The sequence below is a fragment of the Squalius cephalus genome, assembly GCF_949319135.1.
Source record: "Squalius cephalus genome assembly, chromosome: 2".
Lineage (NCBI taxonomy): Eukaryota > Metazoa > Chordata > Actinopteri > Cypriniformes > Leuciscidae > Squalius > Squalius cephalus.
The window spans coordinates 6,907,493-6,933,782 of record NC_137123.1 but is presented as its reverse complement, the minus strand read 5'-3'; the positions used below and the strand labels follow the sequence as shown (position 1 = coordinate 6,933,782).

The following is a 26,290-nucleotide window of genomic DNA, read 5'->3' as shown; positions in this document are numbered from 1 at the left end:
CTACTTACAATCTAGGAATAAGATTAACCCAAAATGTGATGTACATTTACAAATGGAAATGAAAATTGGACTTTTAAAAAGATCCACATGGCATATCTATGATTGCAACAGGGTGCACATCTGAAACATTATTCCTTTAAGGTTTACAAGAATACAAAAACTATATTTCTATAGGAGGATGTTTGTGTGTGTGTGTGTGTGTGTGTCTGTGTGTAGAAAGTTTCAAGTTTCGTTATCTCTCTGTGGTCCAGAGAGGGGAAAGGGGGGGTTTGGAATGTCTCTGAGGTGCAATTAGTGTCGTAAAAGTCCATTTGTCGCCGACTAACTGGAGCCGAAGCATGATTTGCACTCACGAGTTCAAAGTGCACCAGCTTTTGTATTCAGGAAGAAATGTTTTTAGCAACACAGAGTATTTGAATTTGTTAATTCAAACCAACGACGAATGATTCGATAGCCAATGTTGTTACAACGTCACACCAATGGGAGACCGAAGGCACGCCACACTAAAACGCATTGCAGGTCGCTCAAACAAACGAACTACACAAAAAGTTAAAAACTAACATTAGAACTTACCACAATGTGGGTGCCGCCACGAGAACGCGCACAGCCTCGATGGCCGAGTGTCACACTAAACAGATACTGATGAAGGCACAATGAAACATCACTTAATACTAACATCAAAACAACCGGCTGCACGGCTGACACACATACCTCCGCGGTCTCCTGGAATGAATGACAAAGGGGCGGGCTTTCAATGACGTATCCCAGGGAGCATCCAAAGAGTCTATATACACCAAGGGACAGAACCCTATTGGCCATATATGTAATGAGGGTGACGTGGCAACGAGTCACTCACTTCACCACAATAACATAAACTATCACTGTTACGCTGAAGACCTCCAACTATATCTTCCAATCAAACCATGAAATTACTTTTCATTAGATAATCTCTTCACATGCCTTGATGAAGTCCAGACCTGGATGACAAATAACTCACTGCAACTGTATGAAAATAAAACCGAAGTGCTTCTACTGGGTCCTGCTGCTACCAACAACTCTTAAAACACAGTTAAGTTAAGTAACTACACAATTGTGAATAAAATCTTGGAGTCTATTTTGATCCTCTTCTCTTTTTTGGCAAGCATGTAAATGCAGTTGTAAAGAGTAGCTTTTTTCAACTCCGATCCATAGCAAAAGTGAAAAACTTTCTTTCTAGTAAATACCTTGTAATTGTAATTCCTTATTAGGCCAAACAGAGACTAGGTCACAAAGATCTTGTGATCAGTTTCTTTAATCTGTCCCTCATTCTCGTTTTAAATCAGAAGGTGATCGAGCTTTCTCTGTAGTCGCCCCAAAGCTCTGGAACAGTTTACCTTTAAACATCAGGGCCTCTCCATCACTGGATGATTTTAAATCCAGTTTAAAGACCTATTTTTGCTGTCTTGCGTTCGAGTGATGTTGTATGTATTTTAAATTACTTGGTGTTATATGTTATGTATGAATGTATGTATATTCCTTGAATGATTTTGTTCCTAAATTATCTCCAATTCTTTCTTCTTTTTTACTCCTTTTCTCTTTATTTTATTTTTATTGATTTATTTTATTGTATTGTAAAGCACTTTTGATCAACTACAGTTCTGTTAAACTTGTGCTCTATAAATTTGACTTGACTTGACTCAGGGTTGATGCAGGAGCTGCACAGCGATGGACCTCGCTCTTTAGGTGACAAAAGTCACTGCGTAGTCCCTTGGGCAGTCGATGTCCATGTTAGTGGTCCAGGAGCGCCATCTCTGGCTGAAAGAGATCTTCTTTGGCTGGCAAATTTTGCTTTCTTGACTCCACCATCTCCCAGGCCAGGCTCATTTGGACGAACAGACTCGTCTATGTGATTCAGTTCACCCGGGTTTACCTCAGTGGATGCTCCTGTCCTGCGTGCAGAGATTGGGAGGTGGGTATTCGCATCCTCAACTATCTCAATGACTGGCTCATTCAGGCCTACTTGCGAGATCAGTTGTGCGAGCACAGGGATCTGGTGCTCAAGCACTTCAGCCAGCTGGGGCTTCAGACCTTGAAACTGGAAAAGAGCAAACTCTTCCCTGTGCAGACAATCTCTTTTCTTGGTATGGACTTGGACTTGGTCAACATGACAGCGCGTCTCACGAGCGAGAGCACCCAGTCAGTGCTGAACTGCTTGAATTTGTTCAGGGGCAGGACAGAGGTTCCACTGATATTCTTTCAGAGGCTCCTGGGGCATATGGCATCCGCAGCTGCGCTCACGCCACTCAGATTGCTTCATGTGAGACCACTTCAGCACTGGCTGGCTGGCGAGCTCAATCGTGCAGCCGACACACTCTCACGACAGCTTATGCTCCCGGGGGAGTGGAGGCCGCTTCAGCACTGGCTACACGGCCCAGTCCCGAGATGGGCAGGCACCGTGGCACACACTGGGTGGCACACATTGGGTGGCAATCACACCGGTTTGTCGCCGAGCTTTCAGCCCGTGATCAGACCTTGCCTTTCTACAGGCCGGAGTGCCCCTAGAACAAGTGTCCAGGTATGCTGTTGTCTCAACAGATGCCTCCAACACGAGCTGGGGTGTTGTATGCCACGGGCACACAGCCTCTGGTTCCTGGACAGGACCTCGACTGCAGTGGCACATTAATTGCTTGAGTTGCTAGCAGTAATAAGTATATTAAACATTATACTTTAAAATCTTGTGAAATATAATGACTCGAACATTAGGCCTATATCCAACTATATGCACATTTTCTGAAAGAAATGTTAATACTGCATGCAGAACTTATAGGTTTATTATCCACACTACAACCTTTCAGAGATTCCTTAGTAACATTTAAGTAGAGACAACAAATGGTCTGAAAATATTCTTTGAGAGCATCAGAGCATCTGAGAGTGTAAACACAAGCACAAATGTCTTATTCAAATTCTGGCTCCATCTAGTGGTAAATATGTATTAACGGCTGTTAAATGTCTTGGTTTTAGAAAATGATCTTTGTGCAGGTTATGGTATGTAGTTGATAGATTAGGTGCTTGTTTCTTATTCTTTGGTTCTGTTTTGATGAATTATAAATGACTCTGATTTTGAAATTAAAGAGTCAATCTGGAGGAATGAAACACTGGCAGAATATTTGATGTATATATCGACTCATTGAACATGTATCTGACATGTATCTGGTACATAATTTCTGTCTCTCCATTGACATATGCCACTAACAATTTGATGCTTCATAAAGTTAATAAAGAGATCGTAAAACTAATCCATATGAATTGAGCTTATTAAAAAAAAAATGAAGAGACTCGATCACTTTGATGAACAGATTTAATTTAGGCTCTTATTCACATATAAACATTTATAAACTCACACATCAGTTGTGGTAAATGGAAGCTCAAGCAAGTTTGCTTGACGTGCGAGAACAATGAGGTTCATTATTGTGTGTTACTGATTGACAGCTGCTGTCCGTGGTGCTGAATCCAGAACTGCCTGTTAAAGTGACAGAAGCATCAATCAGACTCAGACTTCAGCTGATGATCCTCTGAATGAGATGTTCAGATCTGGAGACATCTGAAGACTTCTTAGAGCAAAACAAGTTACACAACTTATGGAAGTTCATATGACAACAGTTGTATTTAGAAAAATGTAAATGTATGATATTATTTTTATAGGCATAATGTATTTATCCTGCAGGTCATGTCTGTTTCTTACAGCTGATAGAGATGTCAAAACCTCAAAGTATAAATGTCAAAACAAAAGTATCAGATGCATTTTCAAATTCCCAGAGACACAGGAAGATAACGTTGTGTAATAAAGACATGAATTCACTCAAGATGTTCTCTGAGTTGATCAGCCTTTGTATCTCAACATTTCCTGATGTGTGAATTATGCTTTGTGGTATATTTTGAACTATATGTTGTTTCTATAATTTAACAAACACACAAAAACACACATGCACTGATGCACACACGCACAAACACACAGTTCTGCTTATTGCTATTGGTTTTATTTAAAAAAAAAAAATTTAAATAACGTTTTTTTTTTTGTGTGTGTGTGTTTTAGTGTATATCAAACACGTTTTGATTGAAGCAGTTGGTCACATCCAGAAAAACAAAAACAAAATATGGATCTCTATGGCCCTCTGCTGGATATATATGGTCACAACACTATTCCAATAACTAAATCATACAGGCCTTTTTCTAACCAGCAGAAATCAGCCTCTAACACCTAGATCAATATCCAGAAGCCACGTATATTTAATTTAGATCATCATTAAAGTATTTTTTTTCATAAAAAATATTATATTTTATATGCAAGATAAAACATAGATGAGAAAAAAGGAAAAAAGAAAAGAAAAGAAATATAATTTTTCTTATAATCGCTGTATAAATGTCTGCGGTTGCACTGACCCTTGTAAGTTTACATAGACACATGTAGACACCTTACATAAATATACTGTCGCCCTCTAGAGGAAGATTTGAATAATGCAGATTAATTATGTTCAGTGTCATTCGTCCTTCTATAGAGAAGATGAAGCCTGTATGAGCTCTCAGTATCAGACACTGTAACCTCCACTAGGTGGCGCTCTTTCAGTGTGATTAATGTAATATTCAGTCAGTGCTGATGGTGGGAGGAGCCAGTAAAGCTGATCATTACTGATAAAGAGCTGAAGAAAGAGGAAGGAACTAAAGCAGACAGATGTAGAGACAGAGAGATTCACACAGAGAACATTCAGCATAAAGAAGACTGAACTCAACTCACAATGAAGATCCTCCTCATCTTCTTCACTTTCTCCCTGATCTCAGGTCAGAGCTTTTCTCTTTCATCACTGCAGTAATGATGCTGTTTTCTGTTCATGAGGTTTCTGATCACAGTATCAATCTGATTGACAGGTGCAGTGAGATGCGTCAGTGTCACTGGATATTCTGGAGGAAGTCTTCTTGTTGATTCACAGAAGACTTGGTTCAGTTACTCTGGTAAATATATGACCAAATTACCTAAAAATGATTATCCCAAATTACCTGAATGGAGACCAATAATAAATTATAAGAAACATAATAAATGGATTAAGGAAGGACGATTCACACTGTTTAAAAACAATAAGGGAAAACTCATGATCTACATCAGAGATTTAATTCAACATGATGCTGGAACATACCGGATTAGAGTTATTGGGCAGCAGTACATTTATATGACTTTGAAGGTGGAAGAAGGTCAGTCATTTTAAGATTAAAGTTTTTGTGTAGTAAAACTGTTGATCATGTCAAACCTTTTATGTAAGTGATATTTCTTCATTTTGTGAATGACAGATTCATGTTGTAAAGAGTCAAAGAGAGTGATGGTGAATTTTGGAGAAACTGCAACCTTCAGCTGTGAATATTCACAGGATCATATTAATGATCCCAAGATCATATTCAAAGAAGGAAAAGACTCAATTGAAGAGTTGATACATGCCACTGATACATGGAATAATAAAGAAAGATTCAGTATTTCTGATGACAGACAAAATAAACTCATGACTGTGAGAATTACTGCTGTGACTCCAGATGATGGAGGAGTTTATTTATGTGGAGTTTGGATCAACAGAGACTCGTACAGTTACTCCATTATTAATACTGTTCATCTTCATATAATGAGTGAGTAGAGCAAATAAGCAATTTGTCACTGGTTTCCTTGTTTCAGTTTTTTTTTTTTTTTTTTTTTCAGCTTATAAACAAAGACTTTGAATGTTGACAGATTCATGTTGTGGAGCATCAAAGACAGTGAATGCAAACAGTGGAGAAACTGCTGATATTAGCTGTAAATATTCTTGGAATCAAAGGGATGATGGGAAAACCATATTCAAAACCAAAAATAACATTATTGACGAGGTGATCACTACTACTAACACATGGGATAAGAAAAAAAGAGTCAGCATTCGTAATGACTGGCATAACTACTTCTTCACTGTGAGAATTACTGCTGTGACTCCAGATGATGGAGGAGTTTATGTATGTGGAGTTTCAGCCTACAGTCACTCATACAGTTACTCCATTATTAATACTGTTCATCTGCATGTTATTAGTAAGTAGAACAAACTCAGTCAAATCTGGTATACATGTTTTTTGAGGTCTTTGTTCATGAATAATTGATTAGGTATGATGCTGTGATTGACAGCTAAAGTGGGCGTGTCTAGAGCGACTGGTCACTCAGGAGGTCGTATGATGATCAAGTGTGAACATCCTCAACACAAAACCAAGCCAAAATACATCTGTAAAGAATCAGATGGATGTTCAGAGAGGAAGAATCCAGGAGTTCACGATGAATGGATGAAGAATGGAGATGTTTCTTTATATGACGACACCAGAGCAGGAGTCTTGATGGTGTTTTTTAGAGAGCTGAAAGCTGCAGATGCAGGAACATACAGATGTGGAGTGAATGTGTCTCACTATACTGAGAGCTTCACTGAACTTCAGCTGGACGTCAGAGACGGTGAGGAACCAGAAATACTTTATCTGGCATACGTAAAATGTCTGTTACAATGTTTAGTGTAATTTCTCTTGGCTTAGATGTTAAATATCCAAAGATGGAGACTGAATCTGCTCATCTTGGTGAAGAAGTCAACATCACCTGTCAGATCCCAGAGGAACTTAAAGTTCATTTCTGCAAAGAGGATGATGATCACATCTGTCAGAACATCAGCACATCTGCAGTGACAGAAATGAGTCCTTCATCTGAGAGAAATGAAGAGAGAGTTTTTACAGTGAGCATCAGTAATGTGAGCGTGAGAGATGCTGGAGTTTACTGGTGTGGAGCAGAAACCAGAGACACACATTTGACTTTCATCTCCCTGGCCATCAAAATTCAGCTCGACCTCTTCAGTAAGTGAATTCAGATGATTTCATTGTAGTAAATACAGAAATATTCAGAATCATGTGTGTTAAATGTCTGTGTTTGTTTGCAGTGGCTCCAGTAGTGAGACGTGAAGGAGAATCTGCTGAGATCTTCTGCCCTTATGATTCAATCTATAAATCAAAGTCAAAGTCTCTCTGTAAGGGGAAGTGCTCCACTAGAGATAGAAATACTCTCAATGAGACTGTGAGAGAAGAGAAAGAGACCAAGACTGACAGATTGACTCTGAATGATGACGTCACTGCAAGTGTCTTCACTGGGACCATCACTGGACTGACAGCAGAGGATGCTGGGAAATACTGGTGTGCAGTGACATTAGAGAGAGACGTGAATTATCTTTACACTCATCTGATCGTCATCATGAACGAGGGTGAGGAAGGTTTATACATCTGAATATGTGAAACTATGGCTGAGACACATGAAACTCAACAGAGGCATATAAAGTAGAATGTAGTTATGTGTAAGTATGCAGAGATTAACAAACTACTGTTTCGCTACTAGTAACACAGCGAAATCCCCAGAGTTAAATCAACACTGCTCAGAGCACATAAGGTCCCACTCTACAGAGTGTTAAAGTAACTCTGAATCAGTGTTAAAGTTGATGAGATAATTAAGTGATTAATTAACTGATGACTGAGCATTAATTATGAACACCTGCTGTTAACAAGCAGAATCACTGAAGGAAAGAGAAACACAAGAACTAAAACTGACTTCAGTCACAGCCTTAGATGAAATCAACTGAAGAGAAAAGAAGACATTAAATCTGTGAAGATCTCAGCAGAGGAGGATTAAACAACTCCACAAACAGCATTACCAGCTTCACTTATTACTAACCAGACTGACTTTATTTCTGTCAGACGTCTACAAATGCTCTTATAGAGAATTAACAGAGCTTTAGATGTTGATGGTTTGCTGAAAATGTTTGGTGATCATTATGGTGATCAGTGTTTCCTTTAGTTGGGCATCTTGACTTTTTATGTGAGATTGTGGCCTTTGTAACAGTGTTTACAAAAACAGGAAAAGTGGCTGAGTGTGTGGGGTGTTTAGGGAAGCGTAGCGCTGAAACCTTTTCAGAAATCAGCTTTCTGTTCTAAAAGCGTCTTCGTGTTTTTCAGGTGCGTTAAGGTCTGTTTATTATTCAATGTCCACGACAGTCATACCATATGGTAGAACTCATTCTGAACAACTTTGCCTTCAGGACCGCCGCTGTCAATCGAATCGTTAGTTAAAAATTTAGTTTATTTCAGAAATCTACTTTTGTGAACGGGAAGTTTTTTTCCACTCAACCATAGCAGGTTCATGCAGATAATGGGCATGGTCAAGTATACCCAAAAGCCTCTTTCCTAAATGAAAGCTCAGAACTTTGTGTCATTAGGTGAGCACATGATGCGACTTAAGAGATAAAGAAGCATGCACACTTTTACATTTATGCAAACTTATACCACTCTTAGGTGGCGGTATACCTGTTCAAAACCTTTAAAAACGATGTATTTCTTCAGTAAATTGCCTATATTGGCTGTAAATGCTTTCCATGATAGGTGGTTACAGGATTGCTAAAGAAAACAAAATACCTTTTTACGCATGTGCTTAAAGAGTTGAATCCTGGTAATTGCTGCTATATTTTATAATGTTTTTACTCACACTTGTTTAAAATGTATTTACAACCCATAAATGTTAAAACAGACATTTATGTTACATAGAAAAGTGCTGAAAGTTATTTTAATAAATTTGAATATTTGTGTAGATATTAAGTTATTTGTGTTTCTCTAGATTTCTCTTTAGTGCCTTTGTGTTTTATTTTCAGGTTTCTCCATGATCATCATTATTTGTGTGTGTGTGAGTCTGCTGCTGATTGGTGGATTCACTCTGACTGTGTGTAAATTAAGACACTAGAGACGAGGTTTGATCATTTATTCTGTTCATTTATTTTATTCTGTTGATACAAATGAATAATTAGTTATTTGAGTGTCTCTGAGCTGCTTCAATCTGCAACAGTAAAATCTCAATGAGTTTCTGTCTCAGATGCTGCTGTTCGTCTCCAGTTTAACACTTTATGTTGATCTGATTATCTCTCAGATCCTGGATCATCTCAGATTAACAGTCATGATGAACTACCCACAATCCTCTCTGATGAGCTCCTGTACGCGTCTGTCAGTTTCCAGAAGCATGAAGAGTCTCTCAGTGAAGCTTCAGTCACTGTCAGTAAGAACGAGCTTTACTCTGATTACGCCACGGTCATTTACCACACAAGACTCAACTAACTCATTTATAACAGAGATCACAGATCAGCACACATTACACCAGACCAGTATTTGCTTATGTTTACAGTTAGCTGATAAAATTCTCCTTATAATCCATAGTTTAGTGTAATGTTTTATTGGCCAGGGTCATTCAGTCTGTTAAATCATGAGACACTTTAAAGTTTCCACTGCCGAACATGTTGCTTCTTTCACACGTTCAAAATGTGTCAGATGTTGATTGGTGTGCATTAAGAGTTTGTCTCAGTTCATCTCAGTTTATGTGTGATAAAAACAGGAAATACAAACCTGAAGTGACACAAAACGAAATGTAAAGTTTCCACTCCAAATGCAAAGATGTGTATTTTAAATGCAGCTCTTGGCGCCTCTTTAACAGCAGCTCAATAGCAGCAGCTCAATACAAGAAGATTCACAGCAAATTTCCCAGCGTTAAATTACACTGATCAGTGTTTATATGAGTCCACACTCAGAGTGTTATAAGTTTCACTGAAGCAGTGTTAAAGTTAATGAGATAATTGAGTGATTAATTAAGTGATGATTGAGTTTTATTGAAGATACCTGATGTTAACAAGCAGAATCACTGAAGGAGAGAGAAACACAAGGACTACAACTGACTTCAGTCACAGTCTTAGATGAAATCAACTGAAGAGAAAAGAAGACATTAAATCTGTGAAGATCTCAGCAGAGGAGGATTAAACAACTCCACAAACAGCCTTACCAGCTTCACTTATTACTAACCAGACTGACTTTATTTCTGTCACACGTCTACAGAAGTTCTTATTAATAATAGTTTGGTTTGTACTCAACGTTGTGGCAACCCAGTCTTTGCTTTAGTTGGGCTCTTGACTCTGGGCATTTACATGTTTGTTTGTGGTCTTTTAAAAAAAGAAATATTTCACGAATGCAGGTGTTTTTTTGGGGGAAAATTGGAAGAATATTTTAAAGAACAAACACAATTTGGATTCCGTTAGCAATTAATGATTATGATAAAGGTTCTAGGATAAAGAGACTTGCTTTATAGATTGCTTTAAATCAACAGCAAGAAATGCTCTTCAGCTTGTGGTTTTCTTTTGCTCTTATGTACTGAGTTGTTCACGCCTGCAGGTGTGATAAAAAAAAAAGTGTAATTAACGATGGGCACAAACTTTCCACTCCAAAAAAAGATGATGTGAATTTGTTTGTTGTATGAACAATTATAACAATTAGGTATAACATTAACATGCTCTTTCTCCAATAAGTTTTAGTCAGGTTATCTAAAATTATTTTTATGTTGGAATATAATTTAATGTAAACATTGTCTGTAAACAACAGTCTGAATAAATAATGCCTATTTGCATCTGGTTTTCGTGTGACTTGATCTATTTCACCCACGGTTGCATATAAAGCCTTCAGTTCTTATTATAGATTCTGAATATTCAAATATGGAACGACAAAGACGTGAGAGCCAATGAGGTTAAGGTGCAGTTTCAACTCCTCCCTTTTCTCCTTATATGGCGCTGATAGTCTGTTTGAATGTAAACAAAGTTGACTGGTGAATCATCATATGAGCAGATCAGAGAGAGGAATATGAAAAATCTAATAAATTTAGACCTGTTTTTTTACATAAAGCTGTTGTATGTCTTTAGAAGACTTGAATTACGCACCATGAAGCGTATGATTTACTTTTGTGGTACTTTATTTGATTTTTTTTTAAATGTGATTTTATGGCATTTTATTTGCGCTGAGGCTCGTGAATGTCACAGTATCTTCACAAATTCAAGAAACACTGTTAAATGACCGATAAATGATGAAATGCCTCATTATACAATATATACAGTACTATATTAAACATTTGTTGTGACAAAGTTGTATTGTACTCTGAAACTTCAAAAATTAAATATTAAAATTACACAAAATGACAGTAGGCCTATATCAAACTAGGCTATGTGTATAAATTATGAGATAAAATAAAGTTTTTTTATCATTATTATTACTTTAGGAAGAGTGTACACAGCAAAAAGTCCAGTGTTAAATTAACTCTCCTGGGAGTTTATATGGCTCCAGAGTCAGTGTTAAAATATGAGTGTTAAATTAACACTCAAGAGTGTTAAAGGTAATGAGCTAATTAAGTGATTAATTGAGTGATGATTGACCATTATTGAAGACACCTGATGTTAGCAAGCAGAATAACTGAAGGAGAAAATCGAATTTTTTAAGACACCGTTATGGTGATCAGAGTTTGCTTTAGTTGGGCTCTTGACCCTTAAATCATTAGCTTTAGATCTTGTTTGGCTGTTGTATCTGAGTTATAACTCTCAGATGAACAAAGAACAAAGGTGATCAGGTGGTGTTGGTTATGATTTGATAATCATAATTTGACCTGAATATCAACTCTCATTTAGAGAGTCAGGCTTACCTTGTTGATTACAGTAGCCTGTGATTCTACAGCAAATTATTTTTATCATTATCAATATAATCCAAAATATTTATTAAAAAATGTTCTGATTAAAATACTTAGAAAATTACTTTATTTAGACTCACTGGCATCAAGAATCAGCCTGTGAATCTCAACAATGGTGACAATAATAAAGCATGTTTGCAGTGCATTCTGGGTGCCACCAATCAAAACTCATTCATGGCTCCCATCATGCATTGCGGTATGAATAAATTATGATCTGAATTGTCTTACTAATTTCCTTTTCTTAATTGAATATTCTGTTTGTCACCATAGTTGAGATTCATACACTGATTATTGATCTTGGTCTGTGTGTGCCTAAAAGAAAGATTTTATTTTTATCAGAACAACTTTTACAAAATCCTTTACACTAGTTAGAAAAAAAGATATTATGCTGTAGAATCACAGTGATGCTGTAATCAACAATATACATTTAAGTCAGAGATTAGACTTTAAATGAGTTCAGTGATTCAGGTGAAATTATGATTACGTCAAAACATAACCAACAAAACCTGATCAACTTTCTCTTTGTTCATCTGGCCGTTATAACTCAGATACAACAGCGAAAAATAATCTTATGTTTACAGTTTATGGGTCAAGAGCCCAACTAAAGCAAACACTGATCTCCATAACGGTGTCTTAAAAAAATAGATTTTCTCCTTTGGTGATTCTGCTTGTTAACATCAGGTGTCTTCAATATTGGTCAATTATCACTCAATTAATCACTTAATGAGCTCATTAACTTTAACACTCTTGAGTGTTAATTTAACACTCATATTTTAACACTGACTCTGGAGCCATATAAACTCCCAGGAGAGTTAATTTAACACTGGACTTTTTGCTGTGTAATAGCCTATTTTAGATGTCAATAATGTGTATATTATTATTGTTTGCTTAAAGTGTTGATTTATCAAGTAATAACTGAAAGTCACTTTCTTTGAGAGTCAATTCAGATTTTGCCTGTGTTTATATATATTTCAGTATTATTTTACCATGTTTTCTGATGTATAATTTCTGTTCTATTTCTTTAATGGTTGCGCACACTTGTTGTGACACAAGATTGAACTCGAACAGGTTTGGGCAAAGGGAATAACGGGAGGAACAGTTTTCTTACCATCTTGTCTGTCATTTATGGTTAAACACAAGATAAAGGTTTAACAAGTGTAATACCATAGGAAACAGGAGCCAACACGGTTTTGACTGACTTCTGTGACGAGTACGAGCAAATGTTTCCTGCTTCTATAATACAAGTGAAGTTAACTTTAAATCTACAGAGAGTATCATTTAAGTAGAGACAACAACGGCACTGAACTAGTAGTCTGTGAAAAGATTGTTTAAGAGCATCAACTGAGACTGTAAACACAAACACAAATGTCTTATTCAAACCTCTGGCTCCATCTAGCGGCAAACATGTGTTAATGACTGTTAAACACAGTGTCTTGGTTTTAGGTATTGTAAAGGTTTATGGTATGGTAGTTGATAGAGTAGATGCAAAATAAGATGCATTGCATGTAGAGAAGAAGGAAAGGAAGCAGATAAACTGAAGTCTCAGCATTCCCTCTTTGTCCAGTGTGTGTAGTTAATCTGTTATCAGTGATGCTGAAGTTTGATTGACAGCTGCTGTCCGTGGTGCTGAATCCAGAACTGCCTGTTAAAGTGACAGAAGCATCAATCAGACTCAGACGTCAGCTGATGATCCTCTGATGATCTGAGGAGTCGATTATGCATCTGATGTATCAATTATGGTGGTTGTATGGATCTTTTTTTTTTTTTTTTTTGGCATTGTCGTTATGTTAACCTTTTACTTTGAATTGTTTTGTTGTAATCGTTTGCATTGAATCTGCCTTGTTGGTTGACTGAGAGTCCTAATGTATATGTTACTACTGGAGTCTTTACTGTAAACATCACTGATCTGAGAGAAGAGGATTCTGGGAAATACTGGTGTGGATCTCACATCATCACTAAAGTCTCAGTATTTAAACAGGTAAGATTTGTTTTGTCTTGAACATTAAGATAATTTTACTGGTTGCAGAGCTTGCCGAAAAATATGTGTTTTTTGACAATGTTCAATATGCCACAAAATCAACTGAGAACAGTAATTATCAGCGTATGAATCTCAACAACGGTGACAAACAGCATATTCAGATAAACAGATCAACTCTGAACATTAGAAAACAAGTAAAAAAAAAAAAAAAAAAAAAAAAAAATAGTAAGAATAAAGGAAATTACTAAGACAATGATGGGAACCATGAATGAGTTTTGATAAGTGGCACGTAAAATGCATTGCAAAATGCTTTTTGATGGTCATCACTGTGTGTCTAAATATCTACACAGCAAAATCCCCAGTGTTAAATTAACACTCCTCAGTGTACATATGTGTCCACACTACAGGGTGTTAAAAATTAACACTGAAGCAGTGTTGAAGTTAATGAGATAATTAAGTTAACACTGAAGCAGTGTTGAAGTTAATGCAATAATTAAGTGATTAATTAAGTGATGATTGGCCATTAGTGGTGACACCTGATGTTAATAAGCAGAATCATTGACGGAAAGAGAAAAAACAATAACAGAAAAAAGAGAAACACAAGAACTACTGACTTCGAGTCATTACACATTGTTGCACTTATTATTACCAGTTTGACTTTATTTCTGTCAAACTGACTTTTATTACTTTATTTTCTTTTCTACATCGACAAAAGTTCTTGAGATTCAACAGAAGTTTAGACGGTAATATTTTATGGAATTTTTCTTTTCAAGTTACCATTTTGGTGGTCAGTGTTTGCTTTAGTTGGGCTCTTGACACTTTTCATTTTTTAAAATTAGTTTTTCTCTGGTTGCTACAACTCTGTGTTTATAAAGCACATTTGTTACTGCAAGAGAAAACATGACCTGCTCACAATATGTTTTGATGATAAAAACATTATCATGTAGTGTCCTGATTCACTGATGTCATTCAGAGTCTAAATCTTTGAGTATGTGCTTGATGTCTTGTTTTAGTATTGGTGATTGTAGCTCTGAGATTCTACAGTTTGAGATCCAACAGCAATATGAACAATTTTGAAAATACTTTGAGCAAAGAAGTGATTGTGTTTAAACACACAGACATCAAGAATCAGCATATGAATCTCAACAATGGTGACAATAAACAAACTAGTGACAAACAGATCAACTATGAACATCACAAAACAAGCTACTAAAGTCAGAACAAAACAATAGCAAAATAAAAGCCAACAGAAAAAACAATGAAAATTACAGGACAATTCAGCTGCATAATTTATTCATTCTGCAATGCATGATGTCAGCCATTGATGCATTCTGATTGGTGGCTCCCATCATGCACTGCAACATTAAGCATTTGTTTGATTGTCACCATTGTTGAGATTCATATGTAGATTCTTGATGTCTGTGTGTGATTTTAAATCTTTCAGATCTTTAAAATATTGCTGGAAGTAACTACTGTAGTGAAAAATTAATAAAACAAGTAGATAATCAGTTTATGATGCTGGGTGACATAATTGAATCAGGTCACTACTAATTTCATAATTGAAACATAACCAGGGCTGAATTTCCAAAAGCATCTTAAACTTAACTTGATCACAGACCAACTGCAATAAATGGTCTGTACGATCAAATTAGGCTTGCGATGTTTTCAGGAAACACAGCCAAAGTCATAGTATCTCTTGCCACAACACATATGCTTTATAAGCACAGAGTTGGAGCAGCCAGAGAAATACTAATGTTAAATAATAAAGTGTCAAGAGCCCAACTAAAGCAACCACTGACCACCATAATGGTGACATGAAACAAAACATTCCATAAAACATTACCATCTAAACTTCTGTTAAATCTAAATAAGACTGTGTGTAGATGTATGACAGAAATAAAGTCAAACTGGTAAAATAATAAGTGCAATAATGGCTCGAAGTCAGTAGTTCTTGTGTTTCACTTTTTTCTGTTCTTGTTTCTCTTTCCTTCAGTGAGTCTGCTTGTTATCATCAGGTGTCACCACTAATGGCCAATCATCACTTAATTAATCACTTAATTATCTCATTAACTTCAACACTGCTTCAGTGTTAACTTAATTATCTCATTAACTTCAACACTGCTTCAGTGTTAATTTTTAACACCCTGTAGTGTGGACACATATGAACACTGAGGAGTGTTAATTTAACACTGGGGATTTTGCTGTGTATATATTAGGGTGGTCCTTATTTTTAAAGTATCCAATTGTCATGCTCTTAACCCTTCAAATTGTTCCTTTATATAAGAAAATACAGCATGCCAATTTTTATGGCAGTAACATAATAATTACTGGTAGCTCAATAGCTTTAAACTTTCTGCGATTTTGATGATTTTCGTAAAAACAGATCATTTGATTTGGTATTGTACCTGGCTAGTAAAATTCCAAAACAATCTCCATAAAAGCATCTAATGCACCATATATTCCTAAATATGTATTTTAGATACACATCTCAGTGTACTTATTGTAGAAACTAAATCCAAATTAATCCATCCATGACCCGGTTTAGCAGATTTACCTTTCCTGGTGGAATCAATACATGAAGAGTTCAGATGCAAAAGCCTCTAAGTGCCATCTGAAATTTTCTTCTAGAATGATCATTTTTATCAAGCTTGTATATTTAAGTTCAGTAATTTCACTTAAATGACAATTCATAGGTAATTTTCATTGCCATTTAAGTGAAATTACTGAACTTAAATATACAAGCTTGATAAAAATGATCATTCTAGAAGAAAATTTCAGATGGCACTTAGAGGCTTTTGCATCTGAACTCTTCACATATTTCTATTGATGATCACCTTGGTTATTGTTTGGGTTTAGAGCACATTTTTTGGTTTAAAAAATTACATTACGTTCCTTGAAATTGACCCGGAACTTTGGCCGAAACAAGCAGATTATCAGGAGGCACAGGCAACCATGCAATGAAAGCAGTCAATGATCACGCCGAGCACTGTAAAAAAGAATACATTGATTTTATTGATATCTAATTAATAAAAATGAGGCAACAGATTACAAGCAATATTATTAATTAAATTTAACAAATTAGAATTGAGTAATAATTAATCAAATGAATTCCTTAAAAGTTAACCATTTAAAATGAGTAAAATGTACAAAATATCTTTTATTGCCAACATTGAAGACACCTGGTGTTAACAAGCAGAATCACTGAAGGAGAAAACCATAATTAAAGTCACCATTGTGGAGATCAGTGTGTGTTTTAGTTGGGCTCTTGACCTTAAATTATTAACTTTAAGTTTTGTTTGGCTGCTGTACATGAGTTATAACAGCCAGATGAACAAATAGAAAAGGTGATCTGATGGTGTTGGTTGTGTTTTAACATAATCATTATTTCACAATCATTAGACCTGAATCACTGAACTCATATAGAGTCCAATTTATGAGTTAGGTTTACTTTATTAATTACTTTATTAATTATAGCACCACTGGCCTTTTACGGCATAATATTTTTTAACTTTTACAATGTAAGGCAAATAATTTCTGAAAAGTTTCTCTGACATAAAAAGGAGACACACTGACATCAAGAATCAGCCTGTGATTCTCAACAATGGTGACAATAATAAAGCATGTTGCAGTGCATTCTGGGTGCCACCAATCAAAACTCATTCATGGCTCCCATCATGCACTGCTGCATGAATAAATAATGAGCTTATGTTCAGAGGTGATCTGTCTGTCACCATTGCTGAGATTCATACGCAAAATCTTGATGTCTATGTGTGCCTATAATAAAAAAAAAAAAACATATATATTTATTTATTTGTTTATTTTTTATTATTGATTTGATCATTTGAATTTCATTGAAAAAGCTTAAAATATTATACTTCTGTAATTAATAAAGTAAACTTAACTCATAAATTGGACTCTATATGAGGTTCAGTGATTCAGGTCTAATGATTGTGAAATAATGATTATGTTAAAACACAACCAACACCATCAGATCACCTTTTCTCTTTGTTCATCTGGCTGTTATAACTCATGTACAGCAGCCGAACAAAACTTAAAGTTAATAATTTAAGGTCAAGAGCCCAACTAAAACACACACTGATCTCCACAATGGTGACTTTAATTATGGGTTTCTCCTTCAGTGATTCTGCTTGTTAACACCAGGTGTCTTCAATGTTGGCAATAAAAGATATTTTGTACATTTTACTCATTTTAAATGGTTAACTTTTAAGGAATTCATTTGATTAATTATTACTCAATTCTAATTTGTTAAATTTAATTAATAATATTGCTTGTAATCTGTTGCCTCATTTTTATTAATTAGATATTAATAAAATCAATGTATTCTTTTTTACAGTGCACTGACATGACAACGACGACAACAATCTCAAAAAAGCACAAAGTTTTCAACAATCCCTCATTTCTGATGCTCAGCAGCCAGTGTTGACTTTTTGCAGTCTGGATAGATCCGCCGGTGATCTTCCACCACATGAAGGAGAAACTGCAGTTGTTCTTCAGAGTGTGTGAGATAGCCACTGTATTCTTGAATCAGAGCCTCTGATTTCAATAAAATGTAGTTCATTTGCAGCAACTTTTAATATTACTTGCATATCACAATAACGCCACACAGCTTAACATAGGCAATCTTCCACATGATTGAGCTACCTCTAGATATCATTTTTTTGTCAACATTTTTGCATATTTCTAATTTTGAAGTTAAGAGGAACAGTTTAAAAGGTTAAGACACTACCATTTTGCAACAAAAAAAAAAAAAAAAAAAAATGGACTTGATAAGGACCACCCTACTATATATATATATATATATATATATATATATATATATATTTTTTTTTTTTTTTTTTTTTATCAGAGCAACTTTTAAGAAATCCTTAGAATTATATTGAAAAGCTGGATCTTATGCTGTAGAATCACAGTGATGCTGTAGTCAATAAGGTTAATCAAAAATGAAATATCTAATGTCAAAACACAACCAACATAATCAGATAACCTTTTCTCTTCGCTTGTCTGGCTGTTATAACTCTGTTACAACAGCCCAAACAATATCCAAAATTAAAAGGTCAAGGGTCAAGAGCCCAACTAAAGCAAACACTGATAATCATAATGGTGACTTTAAAATTGTGATTTTTCTCCTTTGGTGATTCTGCTTATTGACATGGGTGAACTCATTTCTGCCCACAGGTCTGGCTGTAATGACAGCAACTTGAAGTAAAGCCATGGGCATCAACCCATTGGAACTCATGACAATATGAGTGATAAAAACTTCCCCAGCAGAACTGGGGTCTCTAATGCTCATGACACAGCGGACTGTGAAGGCTCAACTGCAAGATCAGCTTTAGGTGTCACACACTGCACTGAAACAACAGCAGTAATTCAGATCTGGCCAATGAAACTCAGCTTGTATGACATCTGGGATTAAAATTGTAATAGATAACAATTAAAATGACTCCACGTCTAAATTTGATGCCTTTAAAAACGTCAGAATAAACCGTGGTTCTCTCTGCATTTGCTTCTATCTCAGGTTGACGACTACAATTCCTTGGAGAACAGATGCCAGGGAGGTGTTCGGTCCCACTTGCATCAAGCCAAAACAGTGGTATTGCTCCATAACCTGAGATGCTGGAGATAGGTGTGAAGACCCAAGAGGACGTTCACATTTCACAGTAGCACACCACTGCATAAGATCCCAGTGTAGAACTAGAACTAAATTATGCAACATAATTGTTATAGATTAGACTCCACCCATCTCCTAGACATGAACTCTGAACACACACCTCCATCACTACACCCTCAAGGCTTCATCACCTGGAATAGATCAAGTCTATCCAGGCTGAACACTACACATCATAAGAAGAAAAAGATGGTGGAGAGTCCAAAAGTGTCACTTCACTAAAGATGTATTGTCCATCTTCACACTGACAGATCCACATAGCTTCACACACATAGGGACAGGGAAAGTTAATCTCATTATGACAGTCTAAAAAAGACACACATAGCATACACTATTTACAACCCTGTAATATACATATGCATGGCTACACTCACAAATCGGTGATGCCAAATTATTTAGTCTCAGACACTGTAACCTCCACTAGGTGGCGCTCTTTCAGTGTGATTAATGTAATATTCAGTCAGTGCTGATGGTGGGAGGAGCCAGTAAAGCTGATCATTACTGATAAAGAGCTGAAGAAAGAGGAAGGAACTAAAGCAGACAGATGTAGAGACAGAGAGATTCACACAGAGAACATTCAGCATAAAGAAGACTGAACTCAACTCACAATGAAGATCCTCCTCATCTTCTTCACTTTCTCCCTGATCTCAGGTCAGAGCTTTTCTCTTTCATCACTGCAGTAATGATGCTGTTTTCTGTTCATGAGGTTTCTGATCACAGTATCAATCTGATTGACAGGTGCAGTGAGATGCGTCAGTGTCACTGGATATTCTGGAGGAAGTCTTCTTGTTGATTCACAGAAGACTTGGTTCAGTAACTCTGCTAAATATATGGCCAAATTACCCGAGTTTAGAACAAAAATACATTATAAGAAACATGATAAATGGATTAAGGAAGGACGATTCACACTGTTTAAAAACAATGAGGGAAAACTCATGATCTACATCAGAGATTTAATTCAACATGATGCTGGAAGATACCAGATTTGGTATCATAGCGACTGGTACATTGATATGACCTTGAATGTGGAAGAAGGTCAGTCAATTTACAATAAAAAAAAAATTACTGATCATTAAAAAGCTTGACAAAATATATTTCTGTTTTGTGAATGACAGATTCATGTTGTAACGTGTCAAAGAGAGTGATGGTGAATATTGGAGAAACTGTAACCTTCAGCTGTGAATATTCACAGAATCATATTAATGATCCCAAGATCATATTCAAAGAAGGAAAAGACTCTATTGAGATGATTTACAGCACCTCGAAGAAGACCGAAAGATTCAGTGTTTCTGATGACAGACATAAAAACCTCTTCACTGTGAGAATTACTGCTGTGACTCCAGATGATGGAGGAGTTTATTTATGTGGAGTTTGGATCTACAGTCACTCGTACAGTTACTTCATTATTAACACTGTTCATCTTCATATTATGGGTGAGTAGTACAAACTAGTCTAATCCATTTGTCAATGTTCAATGTTTTCTTTGTTTCATATTTGTATGTAGTTCTCCTAGTTAACAAATAAAACGTTGAATGTTGACAGATTCGTGTTGCGGAGCGTCAAAAACAGTGAATGTAAACAGTGGGAAAACTGCTGCTTTCAGCTGTGAATATTCTTGGAATCAAAGGGATGCTAGAAAGATCTTATTCAAAACAGAAAATAACATCATTGATGAGATTATCTTCACTACTGACACCTGGACTCAGAAAGAAAGATTCAGTGTGTCTTATAATAGTCATAATAAACTCATGACTGTGATAATTTCTACTGTGACTCCAGATGATGGAGGAGTTTATTTATGTGGAGTTTTGGACTACAGTCACCCGTACAGTTACTCCATAATTAATACTGTTCATCTACATATTATTGATAAGTATAAAGTGGGCGTGTCTAGAGCGACTGGTCACTCAGGAGGTCGTATGATGATCAAGTGTGAACATCTTCAACACAAAACCAAGCCAAAATACATCTGTAAAGAATCAGATGGATGTTCAGAGAGGAAGAATCCAGGAGTTCAGGATGAATGGATGGAGAATGGAGATGTTTCTTTATATGACGACACCAGAGCAGGAGTCTTGATGGTGTTTTTTAGAGAGCTGAAAGCTGCAGATGCAGGAACATACAGATGTGGAGTGAATGTGTCTCACTATACTGAGAGCTTCACTGAACTTCAGCTGGACATCAGAGACGGTGAGGAACCAGAAATACTTTATCTCATATCCAGTATTTGTTCTGATGTTTATCTAATTGTGTATATATATATATAGATGGAAAATATCCAAAGACGAAGACTGAATCTGCTCATCTTGGTGAAGAAGTCAACATCACCTGTCAGATCCCAGAGGAACATAAAGTTCATTTCTGCAAAGAGGATGATGATCACATCTGTCAAAACATCAGCACATCTGCAGTGACAGAAATGAGTCCTTCATCTGAGAGAAATGAAGAGAGAGTTTTTACAGTGAGCATCAGTAATGTGAGCGTGAGAGATGCTGGAGTTTACTGGTGTGGAGCAGAAACCAGAGACACACATTTGACTTTCATCTCCCTGACCACCAAAATTCAGCTCAACCTCTTCAGTAATGGTGGGTTATTTTATTTTATTTTTTTTATTTTTATTTTTTACTGTGGTTTGAATCAATAAATACTTTTGAGTGTATAATAATACAGAGTACATGGTATTAATTTAATTATTTATTGCTTCATTAAAAAAAAAAAAAAAAACTCCTCTCTAGAGATGTTTTTTCTAAAGTCAGTGAATGACTTTTCTGAGGTAACGTTACGTGTCAAGCTTTTTATTGGTGTCTTTCCACAGTTGAAACACTGATCAAGCAATTATGTGTGACATGAAACATTTCAGTATGTTGTAACATATGTATTTACACACATTTTGTGTTTCTGTAAATAGGAAAAAAAATATGAAAAAGGTATGATCGGTTCATGTGCTTCCGCTTGAACTAAGGGGGCTACAGCGATCTGTCATGTTACAACTTGATGCAATTGACAGAATTAGTTTCTTATTAAAAATTAGGCACAAAGTTAATTGCAATTATTGGATCAGAGCTTATGGGACATGGGGAAAAAAATATGAGATGGGAATACAATTTTATGCCAATGTTTTTGTGTTTTCTAACAAATGGTTTTGCGTTCCCTTGATAAACTTTGCGTTTGCTTGCGAAACTTTCCATGACCATGTCTCTTTAGGGGCTCCATACACAACAAAGACATTTAGTGAAACTTTTTATGTTGTCCACACGCTGTTTTTTTGTTTTGTTTTTTTATTCAGTCTATAGATCAAAGATAAAGTCTCTGTCTCAAAGTAAATCTGTGTAACTTGACTTTAATTAACACTGTGTTTGTGTGTTTTATTTTCAGGTTTCTCCATGATCATCATTATTTGTGTGTGTGTGATTCTGCTGCTGATTGGTGGATTCACTCTGACTGTGTGTAAATTAAGACACAAGAGACAAGGTGACACACACACACAGTTACACACCTTTTGTTTTTCTGAGCTATGCTTCAATCTTACTTTCATTTGATGTTGATCTCGGTTGTCTTTGTCTTATCAATTGATTTATTTTTTTGTTTTGGGTTAATTAGGAAAAGCCTTAACATCAGACAAAAATATAATGGTGAGTTACACTGTGTGTGTTTGTGTGTTTGCACATAGCTACTGCAATGTTTTCTTTCTTTTTTTTATCCATTTTCTTTCTATTTTCCATGTTCAGTCATCATGTGCAGACAGCAGACGTGATTCTCTCACAGATCCTGGATCAGCTCAGATTAACAGTCATGGTGAACTACCCACAATCCCCTCTGATGAGCTCCTGTACACGTCTGTCAGTTTCCAGAAGCATGAAGAGTCTCTCAGTGAAGCTTCAGTCACTGTCAGTAAGAACGAGCTTTACTCTGATTACGCCATGGTCAATCACTGCATGAGACTCAACTAACTCACTTATAACAGAGATCAGAGCAGGGGCGATATCAGGATTTTATAAATGGCACAGGGGGAACCAAGAACCAGTGTGATGGGAAATCAGATAATTCAACTGGAAATAAATACTTGTTTAGAAAATATTAAGCACGATTTCAAAAATATTTGCAATGCCCAGTATCCTAATATAGATGTTATTAAATGTGGCACTGCACAAGAACCTGAAAATCATTTTGTATTTTGCATGGATTGGACCACACAGTTTTGTTTTAATAAATAAAAAACATCACATAGGCATTAATTAGTCATTTAACATGCTTTATTCTCAACACAAACATTGAATGTGTGTGTGTGTGTGTGTGTGTGTGTGTGTGTGTGTGTGTGTGTGTGTCGGTGAACGTTCTCTGCATGAAATCTGTCTCTGACATGGTTTCTTCTTAAAGAAACCTTGGATGTCCTGTTGCTGTGTCTGACTCTGTCCTCTTTTCATTCTCAACTCCAACCACACACTAAATTCTGTCTAAAGATAAACAAAAACCCATGTAAAACCCAAGTAAAGTACACAGAGTTGCATGTAGCTATGACATTCTCACATTTTAATGTTTACCACACCACAGCTTTTTTGGAAAAAGATTATTGTGCCTTAAGTCTTTAAAACAACAGATAAAGTAATATTTATCTATTTTATATTTATGTGGTGGAGTGCGCTGCCGCTGAATAACACTGACAAGTCATCTTTATTCAGTAGTCTGCCGAAGATACGTTAGCTAATAACGTTAGCCTACTGGCGACATACAATAGCTTGATCAGTCACACATGAAAGAAATCAGACTAACATACGGTGTGCTATTTCAAAATATATACTGTAATTGAATGTGTATACCATATACAGTGACGTGTCTGTCGAGGTGTCTCTCTCTCCTACTGTTTGAAAAATGCGGATCTGTGATTCTGCTTTGCGAATCGCAAATCAAGCAGTGATTGACAGCGCTCTGATTGCTATTATACCGGCGGGATAAATGACTCTTGCACCCGACGCAAATCTAAAATGGGTTGGTCTGAAGTAGCTTCATTACTCATAGGTGTGGTTTGGGCGTAACGTGAAATAAACCAATCAGAGCGTCATCTCACATTCCCTTTAAGAGCAGGCGCACGTGTTCCATGGCGGATTGCTATTATAACAGCGGATTTGCCAGGAGCGGTTCACAGCCGAGGAGACCGCCGTTCTCGTCAGGGCCGTAAAACACAGAGAAGTGACATTGGGGATGGAGAAACCCACCCAAATTAGCTTCGGTTAAACAGGCGTATAATAATTTGGGTAAATGTGTAAGCTAGATTTATGCCTATTTTTTCACATCTTCATAGACACCACAATGATTTCCCTCATGTGGAATATTTTTCCTTGTAATTATGTATGGTTTACAAAAATGTGAACTGCTGCATCTGTGTGTAGATGAGAGAAGCAAAGTGTATGCGCGTTGTGCACAATCTACATTATGGCCAAGCATGCGCCCTTAAAATAGCATCTGAACGCGCCACTGACTTTAGATTAGGTTTTTCCTGGTCTGTGGCAGAATTGTTTTCTGAAACTGCAAAATAGCACCAGGGAAGTTCATTCCCTAATTTTACCGTCGTGCGTCTGTCGAGGGGAAAGTCCGCTGTGCGTCGGATGGAAAATAGAAATGAAACATGCGTCGGTGTACAAAGTCAATTGTGCTGGGTACAAGATAGGGCCCTCAGACAGAGCGTGATCTGATGTGTAACATTATATTAGATCTGTGTGGTACAGTAGCCCGTTTAATCCCACCAGTCACAATTGTGAACAACCCTTTCTACAAAGTACAGCCCATCTTCAGTGCACTGAATGAGTGCACACACATCTCCCAGGGGGCAAGTGTAGTCCTTAGTCTAGTCCATAGAGGTCTAGCAGAACAAGTGGAAGTTCCTGGTCTAAGGAGTAAAATGCATAAACTCAAATTGCCCAAAAAAATAGGCTTTATATATATATATATATATATATATATATATATATATATATATATATATATATATATATACTACAGAATTGGTTTAGAGTTTGAAACATCTTGAATTTTTTTTCTTTTTCCACAAATTGTGTATGCTTGCAAATTATATAATATCAAAGGTAAACATTTAGTAATTGTGCAGTTAATTGTTCTCATACTGTATTTTCAGAAAGTTTTGGAATATATTCTCTACCCAAATGTGTCATTAATAAAACACAATAAAAATAATTTAAAGAGAAGGCTTATATTGACCTTTTAAGATTTTGTTTACATCTACCTTGTAAATATATGTTTTGCTATTTTATTAAAAAGGTTACAATTACAACAACAATTACAATTTTAACAATATTTCAAGTGTAATCTTTCTTTGTAAAAAATAAAACATAGGCCTACATTTTATCATACGTATTTCAAAGTTAAGGATTAATTAGTTTGAATATAGCCTACATTGGAACAAACACTATAATAACATCTTAGTTGATTACTTTATTTTTGACAAAAATACTATATATATAAACATATGCACAGAAATTGCAAAACAAAAGCTTATTTAATGTGGCAGTAGTCTATTTTACAGTAAAAACTTTATAATCTATCCAAAACTAGTCAACAAAATGTTGTCTTTCATATTTCGTCTGTAACATATCGTTTTTATGATATATTAGGGAATATAAATGTTAATTTGCAGTTTAATACGTTGCTTATACAAAGACGTTTTATTTCAACATATTTCAGTCGATTTTTACTCATCTCATTATAGCAATATAGTTTGGTAAAAGCTGTTCATTCATTCACACAAAGAAACGCGATTCATATTTAAACAGTCTGTCGTTTTGCGGTTTACAGACACTATTTGATATTGCGATTAGAACAAAGCACTTAAGAATAAATAACTTACCTATTCTTCAGCTGGATCCATTGCTCCTCGAAATGAAACTACCAGCACTTTTCCCCAGGATTATTATTAAGATAGTATTATTCCTCACAGCGTCATAAAGTACATGAGTCTGATTAAACTCGCAGTGTGTGTTATCCAGCTGATGTGGGCGTTGACACGTTTGCTTGG

The 26,290-nt window shown here is 36.0% G+C and overlaps 2 protein-coding genes across 2 annotated transcripts; both read left to right on the top strand.

Moving 5' to 3' along the window:
* Positions 1-6,172: 6,172 nt before the first annotated feature.
* LOC307154800 (polymeric immunoglobulin receptor-like) lies at positions 6,173-9,162 on the top strand (the record flags this gene model as incomplete). The annotated part of the gene is made up of 4 exons (XM_079864890.1): positions 6,173-6,481; positions 6,559-6,870; positions 6,954-7,271; positions 8,978-9,162. The coding sequence occupies exons 1-4, from the start codon at positions 6,211-6,213 to the stop codon at positions 9,160-9,162; spliced, it is 1,086 nt and encodes a 361-aa protein (XP_079721016.1). The 5' UTR covers positions 6,173-6,210.
* Positions 9,163-19,711: 10,549 nt separating this feature from the next.
* On the top strand, positions 19,712-23,493 carry LOC307154481 (polymeric immunoglobulin receptor-like). The gene is made up of 8 exons (XM_079864468.1): positions 19,712-19,914; positions 20,002-20,298; positions 20,379-20,696; positions 20,806-21,453; positions 21,531-21,848; positions 22,639-22,734; positions 22,864-22,895; positions 22,992-23,493. The coding sequence occupies exons 1-8, from the start codon at positions 19,872-19,874 to the stop codon at positions 23,211-23,213; spliced, it is 1,974 nt and encodes a 657-aa protein (XP_079720594.1). The 5' UTR covers positions 19,712-19,871; the 3' UTR covers positions 23,214-23,493.
* The last annotated feature ends 2,797 nt before the right edge of the window (positions 23,494-26,290 follow it).

Coding starts and splice junctions, on each gene's coding strand:
- LOC307154481 (XM_079864468.1), top strand. CDS start 19,872: ATGAAGATCCTCCTCATCTTCTTCACTTTCTCCCTGATCTCAG. Junction 22,735..22,863: donor ATTAAGACACAAGAGACAAG/GTGACACACACA, acceptor TGGGTTAATTAG/GAAAAGCCTTAACATCAGAC. Junction 22,896..22,991: donor CATCAGACAAAAATATAATG/GTGAGTTACACT, acceptor TTCCATGTTCAG/TCATCATGTGCAGACAGCAG.